This window comes from Vipera ursinii (assembly GCF_947247035.1).
Source record: "Vipera ursinii genome assembly, chromosome: 9".
NCBI classification, from domain to species: domain Eukaryota; kingdom Metazoa; phylum Chordata; class Lepidosauria; order Squamata; family Viperidae; genus Vipera; species Vipera ursinii.
In genome coordinates this window covers 12,802,104-12,820,672 of record NC_139523.1, presented here as the reverse complement: position 1 = coordinate 12,820,672, position 18,569 = coordinate 12,802,104, and the positions used below count along the sequence as shown (strand labels likewise).

The 18,569-nt window shown below is 40.4% G+C and overlaps 1 protein-coding gene across 7 annotated transcripts in view; it reads left to right on the top strand.

The window, feature by feature from the left end:
- Nucleotides 1-18,569, top strand: part of WASF2 (WASP family member 2) — a 48,329-nt gene that overhangs the window by 23,723 nt on the left and 6,037 nt on the right. For 4 of the 7 annotated variants that reach the window (XM_083369860.1, XM_083369864.1, XM_083369865.1 and 1 more), the window contains 5 exons: nucleotides 347-477; nucleotides 3,124-3,279; nucleotides 4,384-4,886; nucleotides 5,641-6,028; nucleotides 9,036-10,988. In XM_083369860.1, coding sequence (XP_083225986.1) covers nucleotides 347-477; nucleotides 3,124-3,279; nucleotides 4,384-4,886; nucleotides 5,641-5,798 — 948 coding nt within the window. In that variant the 3' untranslated portion in view covers nucleotides 5,799-6,028; nucleotides 9,036-10,988. Of the gene's footprint in view, nucleotides 1-346; nucleotides 478-3,123; nucleotides 3,280-4,383; nucleotides 4,887-5,640; nucleotides 6,029-9,035; nucleotides 10,989-13,770; nucleotides 14,315-18,569 lie in introns of those variants that run through there. The other 3 variants (XM_083369863.1, XM_083369861.1, XM_083369862.1) reach the window with 3 other exon arrangements.

The following is an 18,569-nucleotide window of genomic DNA, read 5'->3' as shown; positions in this document are numbered from 1 at the left end:
ACATCTATTTACAAAACACATAACTCAGATAAAACATTGATGCCTAAGAACTATTAAATATTTGTGCTATTGTATAGGTGTAAGCCGCCCAGAGTCACCTTATCAGGGAGATGGGCAGCATATAAATTCAATAAATAAAACATATAATTGTAGCTAGATCTAGTGAGAGAATATGAATGAATGAACCTTTATTGTCAAACCATGTATACATTGAGATTAGCTGAGCCTCCCTTCGTGCTCCCACCCCTTATTATGTACGTTTTTATTGAGATATCCTTTCTTTGCAGATGACGATCTTAAAGGTCTAATGGTACCTACAATTGCTTCCTATTTATTTATTTTATAGAAAGAAAAGAAGGATAATCCTAATAGAGGACATGTAAATCCTCGGAAGATAAAAAGCCGAAAAGAAGAATGGGAAAAAATGAAAATGGGTCAAGAGTTTGTCGATACAAGGGAAAAACATGGGCCAGGAGGGTAAGAGATAACTGTAATGCTGACCACGGAATTGTTTCTGTGACTACCAAGGCTAAAGATTTTTGTTCCTGAATAGTAGTAGCCTTCCTAGGAAGGAACGTTAAAATTGTTTGCGATACAACGTGTGTGTAGTTTGCTTGATTGAGCTTGCTCTAGTGAATAGTGAATAGTTGAAGTAGATTTTTGAATCCTAGCACATTTCTTTAAGGCTATGTTTTAAAAAAAGATTTGTTTTTTTTAAAAACTGGCTCCTTATCAAACTAGTTTTGAGTCATGCTAAGAAAACTGCATGGGTCTGAAGTGTAAGTCACCAGGAGTAGTGCTTGACTTGAAAGTAGCTTTACTTTTATTATAGTTAATGTAGAAGTGCAGGGGTTTGAGACTAGTGAAATAATCACCATGCTCTTTCATTTAGCTTCACAAAACCATTTATTTATTGCATAGGGAGCAAGTTGAGAAAAAGCAGATGTGATAAGTGCATATTCATATCTTAACTATGCAAACTTGACTTCCCTTCAACAAGTGCTGAATTTGTCTACTGCTGATTAGAACCAATATAGGTTGCTATAGTGAAGCTGATTTGGAGATTGTTGTTCCTGCTAGTAGCTTTAGAACTGGAATGTGTTCTACAAACCACCTCTTCCTTACTTAGAGCGTATTGTGGCATTTAAAAGAAGAGAACTCCGCCTATCAGTTTGATTTTAGGGGATATCTTCATCTATCAGAAATATAAATTGTCTAATTTTATTTGGGCCCCGTCATTTTGCTGTAGGGATATCTTGGATGTGATGTATTCTTAACTACATTAGCTAGAAACACTAGTATGGAATAGCTTTTTTACCCTAAGAAACAAGCATATAATTCTTATGATCTTCCTTTAAGGGTCAATAATCTCCTTATTAATTGAAGCTACAGATTAAAGAAAACTATCCTGCGAGTCCCTTGGACTGCAAGGCAATCAAACCAGTCAGTCCTAGACTGCTCTTTAGAAGGCCAGATCCTGAAATTGAAACTCAAATCCTTTGGCCACCTAATGAGAAGGAAGGACTCACTGGAGAAGAGCCTAATGCTGGGAAAGATTGAGGGCAAGAGAAGAAGGGGACGACAGAGAATGAGGGGGCTGGATGGAGTCACTGAAGTAGTAGGTGTGAGTTTAAATGGACTCCAAAGATGGTAGAAGACAGGAACGCCTGGAGGAACATTGTCCATGGGGTCACAATGGGTCGGACACAACTTCGCAACTAACAATAACAAATCCATTTCAAAAACAAATTTCACTGCATTTAGGGGGATACTGCAGTGAAATGTTCCAATCCTGTCTCATCACATTGCATCCCATAGGATAACCTTAAAATAAAGACCAAATTTCCGTCTTTCATTATATACTGGCCTTTTTGTCAAGGTCATACATACACAATCACATTCAGCTCTTTTTCCCTTAGAAAAAGGTGGGGGGAAACCCCACATCTGAAATTGTTTATAGAGCGGCACATCATTTGTGTTGCGAAAGAGAAGCCTTTGACAATGTTGGAATAAATGAATGGCTGAACGAGGCGAAGTTTTTTCTGTGTGTATTCTGAAGTCGTTGGAAGAGAGCTGTCCAGTTACTTTCCAAGGTCCTCTGTGTGACCACGTGTGTTTATTTTCCACAGATATTTACTCTTGTAATGAACTGGAAATGTCAATTAGGAATCTTGAAAGCCTTTTTAATTGTTTTGGCAAACGGGTGAAATTTGGATAATTCTGCATATCAGTTTTACATCCATCACTTGCAGCCAGGATCAGCTGGCTTGGCAATGCATAGCAAATTGGTAAAACTGTATGAATGTTAATCTGAATCAGAATGATATACCTCTGGCCCTATTTTGGTACTATTCTTCTAAGAAGTGACTATGAGATTGTCATCTGAACCCTTCCTTAGTTTTTTTTTACGCTTGCCACTTTGTGTAAGTGCCATGTGGTATGAACAGATGAAAAATCAATTCTTGAATAGGAAAAGATTGCTGGTGTCATCCATCATTTTTCATTTTTAAAGAATAGTATAATTTTTAGGAGATAAATTAGATTGATTTCAGAGGTCTGAGTCTAAACATATAGGTAAAGTGATCTCTGCCCCTATAACTGAAATTCAAGTTAATAGTAAGATGCTGTAGTACAGGTAGTCCTCGACTTACGACCACAACTGAGCTCAAAATTGATGTTGCTAAGTGTGACATTAAGTGAGTTTTGTCCCATTTTACAATCTTACATGCCACAGTTGTTAAGTGAATCATTGCAGTTCTTTAAGTTAGTAACATGGTTGTTAGGTGAATCTGGCTCCCCCATTGACTTTGCTTGTCAGAAGATTGCAAAAGATGATTACATGACTCCAGGACACTGCAACCGTCATAAACCTGAACCAGTTTCCAAGCGTTCGAATTTTGATCACATGACTGTGGGGATGCTGCAGCAGCCGTAAGTGTGAAAAAGAGTAATAGGTCACGTTTTTCAGTGCTGTTGTAACTGAACTATTGTAAGTCGAGGACTTCCTGTATTGATATAAAAGTCTAGCCAAGTTACTACTTTTTATACGTTTTACACATGCTATAAGCATTCTACCTTTGAAGGGGAGGTTCTTGGCTCACAACTGTACTTTTGTGGTTTTAGGTACCCCCCTAACATGGTGTATCAGAATGGTAGCATTGGCTCCAATGAGAGCGTTGATGCTACCTACTATCCACCTCCTCCTCAGCCAGAATCAGCTTCACCGTCACCTCCTCCAATGTTCGATGATAGTCTTCCGCCACCACCAGCAGAATTTAGGTAAGTATTGCTGACGGCTCCGTAACCATCGAAACAACTCAGACAAGATCATAAGGTGCCTGTCCATTAGTGCGGACGGTGGTTGTAACTTGTCAAAACACATTTTCTTTTCATGCAGTAGATAAAACACTAGGCTGAAGCAAGAGTTGCCCTCCTGTGTTTGTGGTTCCATTGCAGTTCTTGTTACAATGGTTTTATGTATCATTTTTTCCTTCGTAGAAACATTTGATTATTTATAGCCTTGGTGATGGTATATCTTACCTTAATTACAAATTAAAGAGGAATGGGGAATTACAAAATAAATATATTATGGTGTTAAGGGTTTTAATAAATGAAAGTGGGTGTATCTGGATACTCTTACGCCTTTTGAAATATGGGGGCATTTGGAATATGGAGACCATGAAGAGCATATCATCAGTTACAAAATAGGCTTTTATCAGAAATCAAGCAAAGCATTGGGCTGTTGTCCCCCACCCCTACCCCCAATGTTATTTTCTAAGAATATCGGGCCTAGAAGCATATTGAAAATACTTGGTGCTTTGTTGGTTGCATGCTAGCTGTTAATTTTAAGGGCCAATGTGCTGCAAATAAAGCAGCAAATGTCTCCTTTTTAGATTTTTCAAGATTCTTCTCATTTGAAGACTAAACATAAGATCAGATAGGGGCAGGGAGCTTTACACGAGCCAAAAAATGGGTCAGCGAGCACATTGTTAACCAGATCCCATGCTGGGGATTCGGCCTGTAATTTGTTTAGAATTGCAGAAAGCCAGAACTCTATAAAGGTGGGATTACAAGGGACATGCATTTGTTGACATTGATTTTTTTTTAAATTGCATGTCAAGGTTATTTGAGTGTGGGTGCTATGTTGAGATTCCTTTCACATTCATTGGAATCTTTCCAAAAGCCTGGGATTCCAGAGGGAACAGTGGATCTAAATTACAGAATTTAAGTCAGTTCTTGTGAGGGATATCGGAAAATGTGAGAAACCGATTGCTTTGCACTACGGTCAAGATGTACTTTTTCACTGAACAGTGTTTGATCCTGATTGAAAAAACTCATGAGGGGTTCTTTTGCTCTCCATTCTTCTGAATTTCTACTCCACAGTTATCCACCTAGCCAGAGTGTCTCTGGAGGGCTGAAGAAATCCATCCTCGTCAGCCCCAGCCATCCTCCACCAGATCCTCCTATTAGTTCACCTCTGGGAACCAGACCTGGCTTTGCCCCACCTCCTGCTCCACCACCGCCACCACCGATGGAGGGAGTTCCTCCACCACCTCCACTTGCCAGCTTTCCAGCTCCTGGCATTCCTCCTCCTCCATCCCCACCCTCCTTTCCTCCTCACCCAGATTTTGCTGCCCCTCCACCCCCTCCACCTCCAGCAGCAGAATATGCCCTTGTGCCATCTCCCCTGCTACCACAGCCCACAAGTGGGGTGCCACCCCCTCCCCCTCCTCCCCCTCCTCCTGGCCCACCTCCTTTATCTTTTGGTGGCATGGGTCTTCCAGAGGCTTCTATTCAACAACCCGATTTGGTGCCCTCCAAGCCAAAATCCTCATTGCCTGCTGTTAGTGAAGCTAGGAGTGACTTACTTTCTGCTATTCGTCAAGGTAAGTTCTTCACATTTTGGATATCTGAAGACCAAGCGCCACGTCATAAACATAACCCAGTTAGGGGCCATTCTGCTGTTGCTGGAATTCTGAACTTAGCAAAATACATTGGAAATCATTTAATCTCATACAAGGTGTTTTCTTTGAGTCTCCGCAACTGCCGTTGTGCATTTGGATTCCCAACCACCAGTAGTAGCAGCTTAACTTTTCTGTTCTATCCAGCAAGCTTAAACAGCAACATTGGCTACATCCTTTTTACTGGGACTAGTTGAAAGTTTAAAAAATTGCCTGACTCCCGTGGTCTGGAGAGAGGATACCCATTGCTGCTTTATACGCTTTACTGTGGTCTGAATTCTTCTGCGTTGGTTACATTCTTTTTAGCTTCTTGCTACATCTCATCATTAAAATTATCTTCGTGTAGCTCACTTTGTCCCAATGTCTTATACAGTATAATCCTCACTTTTGGCATCTTCCTCACCATATTTTTGCTTTTTCAAAACGTCTAACTTGTTGAATAATTCTGTGAAACCTGAAAGTTACCTTTCGTGTTGGGCTTTTTTCCTGATTGTCTTAGTTGCTGCTATTTCCCTTTTCTTGGGGAGGCAAGGCAGTGCACAACTTATTTCCCATAATGCTACTTCAGCATTATGTGATTTTGCCTCTACACATACACGTCGTACACATACACAGAGAAAGAGAGAGGGTATATGTGTCAGTCGGCACCTGCAACATCCTTCCTTTCTTTCCTCGCCAGGATTCCAGCTCCGTAAAGTTGAAGAACAACGTGAACAAGAGAAGCGAGACGTTGGAGGCAATGATGTGGCAACCATTCTCTCGCGCCGCATTGCAGTAGAATACAGCGATTCAGAGGATGATTCATCAGAGTTTGATGAAGACGAGTGGTCTGATTAAGCCCCTGCACGTCCCCAGAATGGGGATGGAGGTGGAGAAGATGGAGAGAAAACGGCCATCGCTTCCCAAAATGCCAAACTTTTTTTTTTTTGCTTTCCTCTTTTCATCCAATAACCAAAGATCGATCTTCCCGACTTCCAAATAACTAACTGCCTTCCCTCCCAGTTGATGGGACTTATACATCCTTCCAAGAAAGAAGGAAAATGAACCCTAGATTTCCAGATTCTCAGGTTACTATGAAAATATATATATATTGTTAAAGATTTTCTTTGGTTTAGGACTAAATTTGCAGCTCCTGGTGCCATCAGGAAGTGTTGCTTAAGATGACAGGCATATTGAAGAGCAACAAACTTGCAAGTAGTACCAATTTCCTTTGCAACAGTATGTGGAGGCATTGGAAACACTGTAGTAAGCTGGTGATTCACCTTTATCCATCAAATAGGGTATAATTTTAAATTTCTACTCCCACCAGCTCTAACAATAGTTTATTTATGCTAAATTTGGAATGTATTAATTTAGGTTGGAGTTTAAATAACAATGTACCATGTACACAGCGGGATCTTCTAAAAATTTTATCTCTTTCCCCCCCTCAATGCCTGTTAAATCATAGAATGAGCCAGGGAACAGGAATCCTTTCTGCTTGACCCATAGTACCACTTGGGTTTTTATAATAATGACGGAATTTAGTATATGCAAAATTAGGAAGAATTTCCCTCCATGTGCCTTGAAGACAGAGCTTTAAGCACTGGACATGGTCTTCCTTTAAGATCAGAAGACTTTCAGATTCTCAATTCATTAGAAGGTCCTACATGAATCAAATTATCTGTAAGTGCTTTAAAAAAAAAGCAAGCACATTATGCTAAAAACTGAGATGTGGTAAAATCAAGCAGGTGCCCCCTCTCTAGACACCACATGGGACTTTTGAAGTGTCTGTTCATGGACCAGCTTGGCTATATGTAATATATGCCTGGTCTCCCTTATTATTTTGCTTTAATCCTTCAATAATTACCACGGAGTTATTTCAGCATTGTTGGAACCTACAGAGTCTCAACTTCAGTTACAAAAGTGGTTTATTGACAAATTTACTTTGGGTTTTACCCTACCAGCATTTGATATACATAGTTCTTTCTAGCAGACATTTTTTTCAAATAGCCTTTTTTGAGGATTTACTTCGCCAAGAACTAGTATACAGAATGTCAAAGGGCAGCCCCCTAAATTTATCCAGGCATCCCACTTACTGGAACAGTGCTATCACTTTAATCAGAGTGATGGTTTGAATAGGGAACATGCCTACCTATTTATTGGTTTGAAAATCTTTGCCTTGCCATATGCCCTGTTGGCCTTTTCTCACTAGGATGTGCCTTGTAACAGCTTCTATACCCCAAAGAGTGTTTGTTTTCTTGCTTTTATCCTTACAGATCTTTATTCCATGTCCCTGCTTTGTTTTGAGCTTCTGGTGCCACGGCAATATAAGCAGAGCTTTTCTTTAGCCAGAGGAAGGACCAAACTTTCAGAAGTAGGCAGAAAGTCTAAATTACCTTGGAGAAATTCCTTCTGTTTGGTTATTGCCTTTGAGGCACTGAACAGTTTTGAGCATCTGATTTGAGTGCATAAAGGATAGGCCGATGGCTAGTTTGCTGATAAATTATAAAACCTTTCAAAATTTCAAGAATGACCCTAAGGCTCATTAGTAATCCAGAATTAATATTCAAGTACTAAGAGTAGTGACTAGCTTAGAATGAAATGACAGAACTTGGCCTGTTTTTTTAATTTGCCTGGCATTTCATACACAGCAAAACCTTTAACTTTGCAGCAAAACTTTTAACTTAGCGTGACCGTAAGTACTAAATCTCAGTGAATGGTTCCTCCTAACAAAAGCCACAAGAACATAAAAAAGGCCTTCAGGTGTGTTTTCAGAATGAGAACGGTTATCCAGACACAGTGCCAAGAAAACTACATGGCTGTGCCAATGAAATTAGGGAGCCTTTGTATTTATTATAACTTATTTTCCTAGTTATCCACATAAATGATTTTTTGCAGATTGACTATCAATTTATCATCAATGTTGCTGCATAAGGATAATGGGCATTCTTAATATAACATTTAAATAGATTTGACTTAAGGTTGACTCCTAAAAGTTTGAAAGTGGTGCTAATTCTTTCTGTGTTCTTTGAGAGGTGGGTGTCCTGTACAGAGAGAGCAATTTATGTTGTCAGCTTCCACAACCTAATGCCTCTCACTTAACAGCTTTTAAATTGCTTGCCTAGGTTTACTAACAACTGAAAATAAAGGGGTTGTACTCAAACATATCAGCACATTGTGAAGGTAGGGTTGAGTTCAGATGCTAGTTAGTAAAAAGCTTGAAGTTAACTCCTTTCAATTTAAATCCCTCTTATTGCTCTTTTGCACTTTTAAGAGGTGTGACAACCTGCTGGAAAACAACAAGTTGTTACATTGAGCATCATGTTCACTGAACTGAAAAAAAGTTGTTTGAGAAACAGAAAACCAGCCTTAACACCTCACCCAACCAGATGGGCCACAATTATGGAGTCGCTGGACGGTGACTGCCTCACCTTCTGCTCCAGTTTTAAGCAGATCTTCTCCCTGAAACCACCACGACATTCATACTTGTTGTGAAGCATCAAAGTAGATTTGATTCATCTCTAAAAGATGGCTTTAGTCTCGCTATTCTGATTTTAGAATAGTTAATTGAAGTTAATTGAAGATGTTAGTTAATTGAAATTAATGGAAGAGGCTGTACAGATTTCATTCTCTTGAATTAGTTGGGATACTTGAGGGTTTCTTACAGCATCTAAACAGCAGGAACAGTTGCTTGGTTCAATGGAAGAATAGGGTGGAGAAGAAATTCCTCTAGAACGGGTCTCCATACTTGGCCGCTTTAAGACTTGTGGACTTCAACTCCCACAATTCCTCAACCAGCATGGCTGGCTGAGGAATTCTGGGAATTGAAGTCCACAAGACTTAAAGCGGCCAAGTTTGAAGACCCCTGCTGTAGAACAACAGTGCTACTGCTTGATTTCTACAGAAACCCCACCCATTATTTAATGTCCTTTTCTTCTCCTTTTGCCTCACAGCTTCTGAGTAAACTAGTTTTTCGAAGTTTTTTTTTTTAAATTAAGTTTTTGATTGTGCCACTGGGTCCAAAACCTTTTTCTACAATGCTGGGTCCAAAAACTTTTCTACAATCTTTGAAGATTGACTTCTTTCCTTCTCCAGCACAGTTGACCACATCACGAACAAGGACCCTTCAAAATCTCAGAGGTCATAAAGCTTTGTCAAGCAGGCATTTGGGCAGAGAGAGAGACTTTAAATATTCCTCCTGAATCACAGAGCTGGGGAAAAGGATGCTGTGCTTTACTACAGAGACTCTGGAATCTGCTCTGCTTGATTTCCTTTATATGTACTTTTTTTTTTAAAACAGAATTTTGAAGTGGGGAGGGAGAGAGTGACCTTTTCTTTCCTTATTGCACCTTTTAACATGATTCATTTTAATTGATTTCAAAAACTAACAATGTTTATGTAGAATAAGTTGACTTCTATAAGTGCCTTATTTCATAAAATGTATTTATGTAAGAGTAATTATTTCAAATGTACCGTAGATCATATCTAAACAAAATATGGAATGTTGAAGGAAGTGTTCTTTTAACAAAGTTCTCTTAAATGGTCAGTTTGTAAAAAAGAGATCAATAGATATACCTTAATTAACTGCAGGAGGAGATGGTTATGAACACAGTTGTTGGTTTTATCAATAGAGACCAAGAACGTTACCTGTTCCAGAATATTAAGAGCAAGTGGTATGATTTCTCTAGGTATTTGTCAGTGTACCCTTAGACAGTGAAAATGGGCAACTGTTCTATGATATGCTGAAAGTCTGCTTTACCATAAACTCAGCAGTTGTGGGAACTGGCTGTTGGTATGAATTCAAGAAGCCTTAAGCCTAAAGCAAAAAGTGCTGCAGTGACCTCAGTCTTGTCCATGCTAGAGGCCAGTGATCCTCAGGCTGTTTCTGTACAGCCTGATTATCAGTACCGAATTCTGCCTGGCATGCCTTGGGTGAAGTGGGAGAAGCACAGTGGAGACTGGAATTGTTGCTTCTCTTCCACACACTCATGCAGAGTTTGACTCCATTTTACTGTCCCTAGTTGCTATTTTTAATCCAAATCTTTTTTAAAAAATTACTTTTATAATCTCTTTCGTTTTGTCTGTCTTTCCTTGAGGGACTTCTTGTAAAGTATATGTGATTAAACAAAACTTTTTACCATATAAACTTTAAAGCAATGAGAAATACTTTTTAGCTGTTGTGTTATGTTTAGGGTTGGATTAATCAGTCACTTTCTCCAACGCTCGGTCATAATCTGTTGCTGCCATTCACAGGAGATCTTTTCTTGCCTATGTCTCCTGGTATATCTACAACTTAACAGTTATGAATGCATATGTGCTTTTTGTACACCCTTTCCCTCGCCCTATGCGTTGTTACACAGGTGAGAATTTCATTGGAAAATTCAGTGCAGCCCGAGGACTGCAGAATAACTCCTCCAGTTTATAGGAGTGAAAATTGTCCTCTTCCTTAGTATTGCCTTGCAAATCTTGGTCCTGCTTTTCTTTTACACTTTCTTTTAAAGTCACTTTTTATCTGCTGCCCTAAATATCAGAAGTTTACAGTTAAAGGAATATTTTGTGGTATTTAGCAGTCGTTTTGGCTTCCTTACATACCACTTTGGATGTGCCTGGGCAATGGATTGGCTTAACATGTGGGTTCCACCTACTTAAGTCGACAAACCCTCTGCCCTGGTTTAAGAAAACATTTGGAAACATTGATAAGTTTTATGGATAGTCCATTTATATGCCAGAGATCCTTGATTTTAGAAAATCACAAAGGTAGGTGAAATTGTTCAGGATTAATAGAGATCTGGGGTTAAAAAAAGTCTTCCTTGGGAGGAAAAGTATTCATTTTGTTCTAAAGATATTGAAAGAAGCTACCCAATAACTTCCAGTTTTTCTCTCCTAATCCACAATTCATCACGTTTTCACAACAACTGCAAATTCTTTTGGGGACTCTACTATATGTGAATTTGATAGGAAATATTTGTTCAAATATTTTTGCACATTTTCACAGATAAATAATAGAGCCTGACTGATTTTTTTCCTGCCAGAAGAAAACAAATCCATTTTTAGGTGAGTGAAGTTCATTAGAACTGGAGATAAATGCAGTTAATATGTAGAAACCCTAGAAGGGTTGTTGATACCACAAATGGAAGTTGAGCATATTCTGGAAATTATAACTTCAGGTACAAACGTTTTCTGCCTCTGGGTCTACAACCAGCCTTCACTTTAAAACAGTAATTAAGCCTGGCAATTAAGGTGGTAAGTCATGACAGTTATAAAGTGGGTCATTATGTGATCGACTGGATTTTATGACCTTTTCTGGTAGTTAAAGTAAACTGGTCAAGTGAGCGTTCCATTTAAGTGGATGCCATGGTAATCCTGTTCTCCATGGGCCATTTTATGGCAAAATGTGGGTTGCAATCAGGTGATGCTGCAAACGGTCGTAAATATGAGACTGCCCAAATGAAGTCATGTAACTGGGGGAAGGCCATGGGAACTTTAGGATAAGTGATAAGTAGTTTTTTTGTGGTGGGGGTGGTCTGTCATAACTCAATGGTCAAGCATTGGGTTGTAAGTTGAGTCCCACCTGCATTAGAATTGTTTTCTGCATGTTGTCTCCATTTGGATTGAGATTCTTATGTCCTTTCCCCATGTTTTGTTCAAAATACCCATAACTGATAGGTTTTCAATCTGGTATAAATATGATTAATGGGTATGCAACTCAATCCAATCATGTCCTGTTTCTATTTTATTTTTGTATGAATGCTATAAAGACATAAAACTTGATTGAAATGAAGCCATGGCACACCTAGCCTAATATCTGATGTCGTGGCATGAGCAGTCTTCTACATCTAGATAGGTGACCATTGAAAGCCTTTGTCACATGAAGTGGTAGTAAATAATGCAATTTTAATGCTTAAATAATTACTGTATTTTCCTCAGGTTTGCCATAATTAACTTCATAGGGTAACTTACTTCAGTGTAACTGGGCAGGGAGGGCAAACAACCCATTTTTGTTTTATTTTTTTCATGCCTTTACTCTCTTAAATTTAAAAATAAAATAGTCCTTTGCCCCTTCTCTCTACTCATGGAAACAAATGGTTAAAAATATACTGTGTGTGTTTTCAACATTTTCAAAAAGAAATATTGTTTCACACGAAGCAGTATCTTCTGGGGCCTTTAAGCCTGGGGCCTGTCTTGTGAGCCAGTTTCGTGTAATGTGGAAGACATCAGGCTACAAAACGGGAGACTGACTTGTCCTGCTTTGGCAGAAAGCCAGCTGGGTGGCCTTGGGCCAATCACCCACACTCAGCCCTAAAAAGGAGGAAACGGCAAACCCGCTTCTGAAAAACCTTGCCAGGAAATCTGCAAGGATTTGTCCAGGTGGTCTCCAAGAATCAGACACAATTGAAGGAAGACCAAAAAAAGCTTTTGTTATAATTTGCCAAAATAGACCCTTGTGTGATTTTTTTTAAAAAAACAAAACACTGGTGAGTGTGTGGGAAATTACCATGTTTTTTTCCTGTTGTTTGAAGGGGAAGATTCTTTGTTCTAGCTCTGCTGTTGACAAAACTAAAATTGATTAAGCCATTAAATGATTCAGCCTATTTAAATACCGTTTTGCATTTCTAATGAGTGAAAAAAAGGGATGGATGCAGTGTTTAAAAATGTTTCCATAGTCATTACAATACCATGCAGCATAAATGCAACAGCCCAGCACTTAAAAATCTGCCTGTAATATTAAAAGCCTGCCTGTATGTGTGCACATCTGCATATAGGGAGAGATGCTTTAAGGAACGGGGTGGGCAGCTCTTAATTACCTGCCTTGGATTAAAGTATACAACAGCTTCACAAATCTCTCCTGAAGTGGTGGCTTTAATAAAGTGCAGCATCACTCCTAAAAAAAGTCCCTCCCCAAAGATTGCAGGTTTCACTTCCAGCTAATAGCCTCAGCATCTGGGATGTTTCCTACAGGACAAAAGGAATCTTCTGAGCATAAGGTAATGATGTCAGTGGAAATTGTTTTCGAGTCTCCCAGTTGCCTGTGGCCAAATCCAGGCCTGCTGGGGCTGTGCAGCTGCAAACCTATGATTGGCCATCCCCACTTCAGGCAAGTCTGTCTTCAGCTTGCTTGTCAAGCATTAAAGTAACCATGAGCGAAAATGAAAAGCATTGTGTATTGCACATTTGCGTGCTACCCTTCACAATCAAACTGGTTTACAAAAAAACCTCTGGGTAGTCCTCAAGACCATAACTGAGCCCAAGATTTTGGTTGCTAAGTGAAACAGTTCAGTGAATTTTGCCCCATTTTACAACCTTTCTTGCCAACAGTCATTAAGTGAGTCACTGCAGTTAACATGGTTGTTAAGTGAATCTGGCTTTTTTTCATTGACTCTTCCTGCCAGAATGGGATCAAATGACCCCAAGACACTACAACCGTCATAAATATGAGTCAGTTGCCAAGTGCCTGGATTCTGATCACGAGACCGTGGAGATGCTGCAACGGTCGTGTGAAAACTGGTCATGTCCCTTTTTTCAATGCCATTGTAACTTCGGTCACTAAATGAACTGTTGTGAGTCAAGGATTACCTGTATAAAATTAGATGTCCATAGCCAAAGTATCCCAGAAGATTGTTATTTGTGAAAGAGTGCAATATTCTCTTTAATACAGAGGTCCCCAACGTTTTGGGCACCAGGGATCAGTTCCATGGAGAAAGGTTTTTCCACGGACCGGAGAGTCCATGGTTTTGTGTGCTGCCTGCATCTTGCAGATGGGGTTTTGCTTGTGTGGCCCGGTACCGGTCTCTGGGACTCCTACTTTAATAAGACTGCCATATGTTCACAGGTTGGGCAGGGAGGTGGCCAAGATGTTTCCTTTGCCAAAAAAAAGAGACCAGAATGACTGCCCACCACCTCAACATAGGGCAAGAAGAATTGGAAAGGCCATCAGCACTTGGACAGCTCCCCCAGCAGGCCGTTCCAAGCCTCAGAAGAGACGACCTCCTTCAGTAGATGGAGGCTAGTCTTGAGCAGCAGCCATGGCGGTCAAAATAAGACTTCACCAATGAACATAAGAAGAGCCTCTCCTTTCATCGCTTTCCAGGCTGAAGAAGCAACGGTAGCGATTTGGTCCAAAGGAATAGAGTGCAGCTGAGAACGCGTGGCAGGAAGAAAGAAGAAGAAGCGCTTGTCCCTTTGGCAAGAAGCTTCTCCCACTCCACAAATTGTGGCCGAATGTTGTATTAAACTGGATGCATCTGGTATAAGCTTCCATCATATTTCGTGTCTGTTAGGCAAAGTCATGTGGCTTGTTTGGTTTTAGTACAACGGTCTATCCACTGGCTTTCAAGGTGTAGTTTATAGGTTAGCATGTTGGACAAATAATTGAATAATTGTTCAGTAAATCATATTTTGTGGCACACGTTAATCGGAACATCTTTCCTTGGTGCTTTCAAGAAATACTGGACAGCATCACCACCACCACCTATCCAGCTGTCCCAATAGGGCACGTGGGGAAGGAGAGCCCAGTTGGAAAAACTGCTCAGTGAATATTGGAAACTTTAAAATATCAGATTTGGAGAACTTAGCGTGGCAGATGTGATGCAGACTTATGCTTGGATCTTTCTTCTATGTGTTTACTTGAATCAAAACCACTGGAGATGAGCAGGGAGAACTAAATGAGCTCACTGGAGGTGTGCCATTCTTAACTAAGTTTTGATGAGGGCTGGCTTGTGTTGTGAAGGAACCTAAGCCAGAAGACAACAGCTGCTGAAAACTTGAGGGCTGTGACTGGTCTCCCTTTCCTTTGCTGGGCTGAAAGAGGCCACTCATGAGGTCATGTTTGAAGTGTTTTAGTTTGGAACAGGAAGCTGCAGAGGTTCAAACTGCTAATATTAACGCCTGAATTTCCCCAATTAAAGGTGATCCCAAAACATGTTCCCAAAGAAGTTCATTTTGCTGATAAATTGCAGGGATACAGTCTTGGGGGACATTGGGGCCTTTCACCATTAGTTTTTCCATCTCTGAGGCTAAGGAGGGGCAGTTTCACTCTTAAAAAGTTTATCTCGGGTTAAATCCAAATCCAAGGGAGGAACAAAAGCCTTCACCGTGGAGAATTCTGTTTTAAATACTTTAATTGATCTATTAAAAACATTTACAGGTAGTCCTCCGCTTACGACCACAACCGAGTCCAAAATTTCTGTTGCTAAGTGAGACGGTTAATTGAATTTTGCCTCACCTTTCTTGCCAAAGCTGTCAAGTGAATCACTGCAGTGGTTAAGTTAGGAACTTGGTTGTTAAGCAAATCTGGCTTCCCCATTGATCCTGTTTGTAAGATGGTCACAAAAGGGGATCACATGACCCTGGAACACTGCAACTGTCATAAATATGAGTCAGTTGCCATGCGTCCGAATTTTAATTATGTGACCATGGGGATGTTGCAACAGTTGTAAGTGTGAAAAATGGTCATAAATCACATTTTTCAGTGCCGTTGTAACTCACTGAACTGTTGTAAGTCAAGGACTACCTCTATTTGTGATGAGCATGGGGTGGGCACAGAACAGCAGTGTCGGCATCCTACTATTCCAGTAAGAGAGGAGCCTTGTGACTGTTCTTTTGTGCCACAGATCTTTGCCCCTGGATGTTGTTTTCAGCCCCCCCCCAGATCGGTTTAATTTCTCCTTGTGAGGTGATATTAACAATACCAAGGTCAAGCAGGGCTGGCTGTCCTCTCTGATGTCATGTTTTATCTCCCCCATTGCCTTAATTCCCCTTCTGGGATCAGAGGCGAGATGAAATATTGTCAGCTCCAATCAGTGTTAAAGGGATGCTTTTCCACCTTGCGGTGTGCTGTGTCATCCTGGTTGTTGGCCAAGCTGTATTATTCAGGCACCTTGAGAAAAAGGACAAAATATGCTGTAAAGAGGTGTCTGGATGTGGCGAGGGAGGCAGGCACATGGACAAAATTTCCTCGTTAGCTCCCTTTTCCAAAAGCAAGTTCTCCCTGCTCTTCTAACCCTCCCTAATCCTTGCGTCCTGCCACTTGAAGCTCTTGTTAGGACTTTTATGGAAAGCCTGGCTGAGCTTTGTCAAAATGGCTGACATTTTGACAGTGGATTTGGCAGCTGACTCAGTCGAAACACAAACAACCTTTCAGCCAAACTGGGCTTTGTTGCTAGCCTGCCTTCCCTCCGTGATCCCTAATCTGTTTGCAAATCCATATGCCAGAGAAACTTGCTATCTGGTTGTCTGGGTTCGGTAGAAGGCTCCAGTATGTAACAAGGCCAACACCTACAATGCCAGAAGAGAGCAAAGAACTCATTGGATTAGGCTGAGTCAGAAATGCAAAGCTGATGCAGCACAGCAGTAGAGTCATTCAACAAGCCCCAAGCTCTTTCTTTGTTTCCAATCCAAACATGCATTTCCTCTGGGTCTCTACTGACGAAGGGGGGACTTGAACTTTTGGGCTAGCCCGGGTGGCGCTGTGGTTAGAATGCAGCACTGCAGGCTAATTCTGCTGACTTGCCAGGGGTTTGATCCTCAAGGTTGACTCAGTCTTCCCTCCTTCTAGGGTCGGTAAAATGAAGACCCAGATTGTTGGGGGCAATACGGTGACTCTGTAAACCGCTTAGAGAGGGATGTAAAGCACTGTGAAGTGGCATATAAGTCTAAGTGCTATTGCTATTGCTAGCTGAAGTTTCCCCTGGCCATGGTTGAAGATTAATTAGGGGGCTATGCATATAGACGTGCTTTAGCCGGAGCTGCCACTTGCTATGGCGTGGAGCATTTGACCACTTTAGTGCTCATTCAGGCAGAGACATTACTTCCCTTTCCCTTTTGGGGTTGCGGCCTAGATTTTTTTAAATAAAATGTTCTACACAAGCTGTCTCAAACATGTTGCCCTCCAAATAGGTTGAGACACCAATTTGCAAAATGCTCAAGCCGCATGGTCAATGGCTTGCCAGAGCCATAGTTTGGCTTGAGTGTGGGTGAATGTTGAGTCCAGGGGGAGGTGTGTGCCACAAGGTAGGCCTGGGATTTAGAAGGAATGGTGTCAATTATCAGGATGGTCAAAACAAATGGGGATTGACAGGTCTTGCTGTGCTTTGCACTTGATACACAAAAGCCACTTTTTCTAAAACTTGGCATCCTCTAAATGTGTTATGTCAGTTCTCTGTATTCTCAGCCAGGAATAAGTAGGCACAACTCTCATTTCAACAATAGCTAAATCAAAGGGTGGGAATCCTTGATCTGTAATAATGTTGTAGCTTTGGCTTGGGCAAAGTGGCTTGACAAGGTGCTTCATACGAGGAAGGCAATGTGTTGCTTGTCCTTCTGACTGTTGGAAGAGGTCTTCAAAGAGTAGTAATGTGGCTTCTTGGAACTGTTTCACAGAGAAATTTTATAAGGTGCTTTACTCGAGTATCTGCCAAGATGAAGTGCTCCTAGATACTGTATATAGTTCTGTCTGTAGGTTAGGTTGCCTGAGTGCTTGGCTCACTGTTCCTACCCCAGTGTTATCTGTTTACACCTGGCCCTAGTTGGTGAACACTTCCATAGTTTTATAGGTTAATGGGGAATTTTACTGGGATAATGGCTCTTGTATTTTATGTTATGGACATTTTCTTCTTGGTTTTATAGATTATTTAAATATAAAGAACAAGAGCTAACTCTTAGAATGCCTACTTAGGTGGCTTTAAATGTAATGTTTTTCATTGGGGTTAAAGTGACTGGGCTGTTAGATTCCTCTTTGCTTTGACTAAAACAAAAGAGAAGGGACTCACAATGCATGAAATAATGCATTCCTCTGTTCTTTTGTATTGGAAAGAACTCTTTGGACCCCAGTGATGTCCAGTCGGCAATTCAGCCCTGAACATTTTGCTCTGATCTGAAGGATAGGAACTTGTTCCAGCTGGAACAACTAGATTCAAAGAACAAATAGACCAGGCTTCCAAAGCATAAATGTAGGATGAAGTCACCATTCTGTCTCCTTCCATTAAACGTGGAGAATTTTGTGGGTTTTTCTAGTAACTTGGTTAGCAAACTTCTTTCGTGTTCTGAACTTAGGTTGTCTATTGGTTTCTTCTTAGAATGTGCTGGATATCCATAATGAAAGCAAAAATTGCCTGTTTGATTTATTTGTTCTAATGTATTTTTCCAAATACTTTGAACTGGTAGTTTAGGTATGATCAGCCTTAAATTATGGCTGTGTACAAGAGACTCATAGGAGGGAGCGCTGTTATTTGCTTTAACGGACATGGTCAAATAAGACCCCAGACTTCTTTGTAGTTTTTTGGCTGACTTCAGTTCCCCACAAGAAAATTTTACCCAGGAGGGAAGGAAAAAAAGAAGGAAGATACAATAACAACAAACAACAAGAACAACAAGAACAAGAACAAGAACAACAACAACAACAACAACAACAACAACAACAACAATAACAATAATAATAATAATAATAATAATAATAATAATAATAATAATAATAATAATAATAATGTTGGAAGGGTTAGGGTTAGGTCATCTAGTCCAAGCCCCTGCTCAGGCAGGAAACCCTATACCATTTCGGACAAATGGTTGTCCGGTCTCTTAAAAACTTCCAGTGTTGGAGCATTCACAGCTTCTGGAGGCAAGTGGTTCCACTGA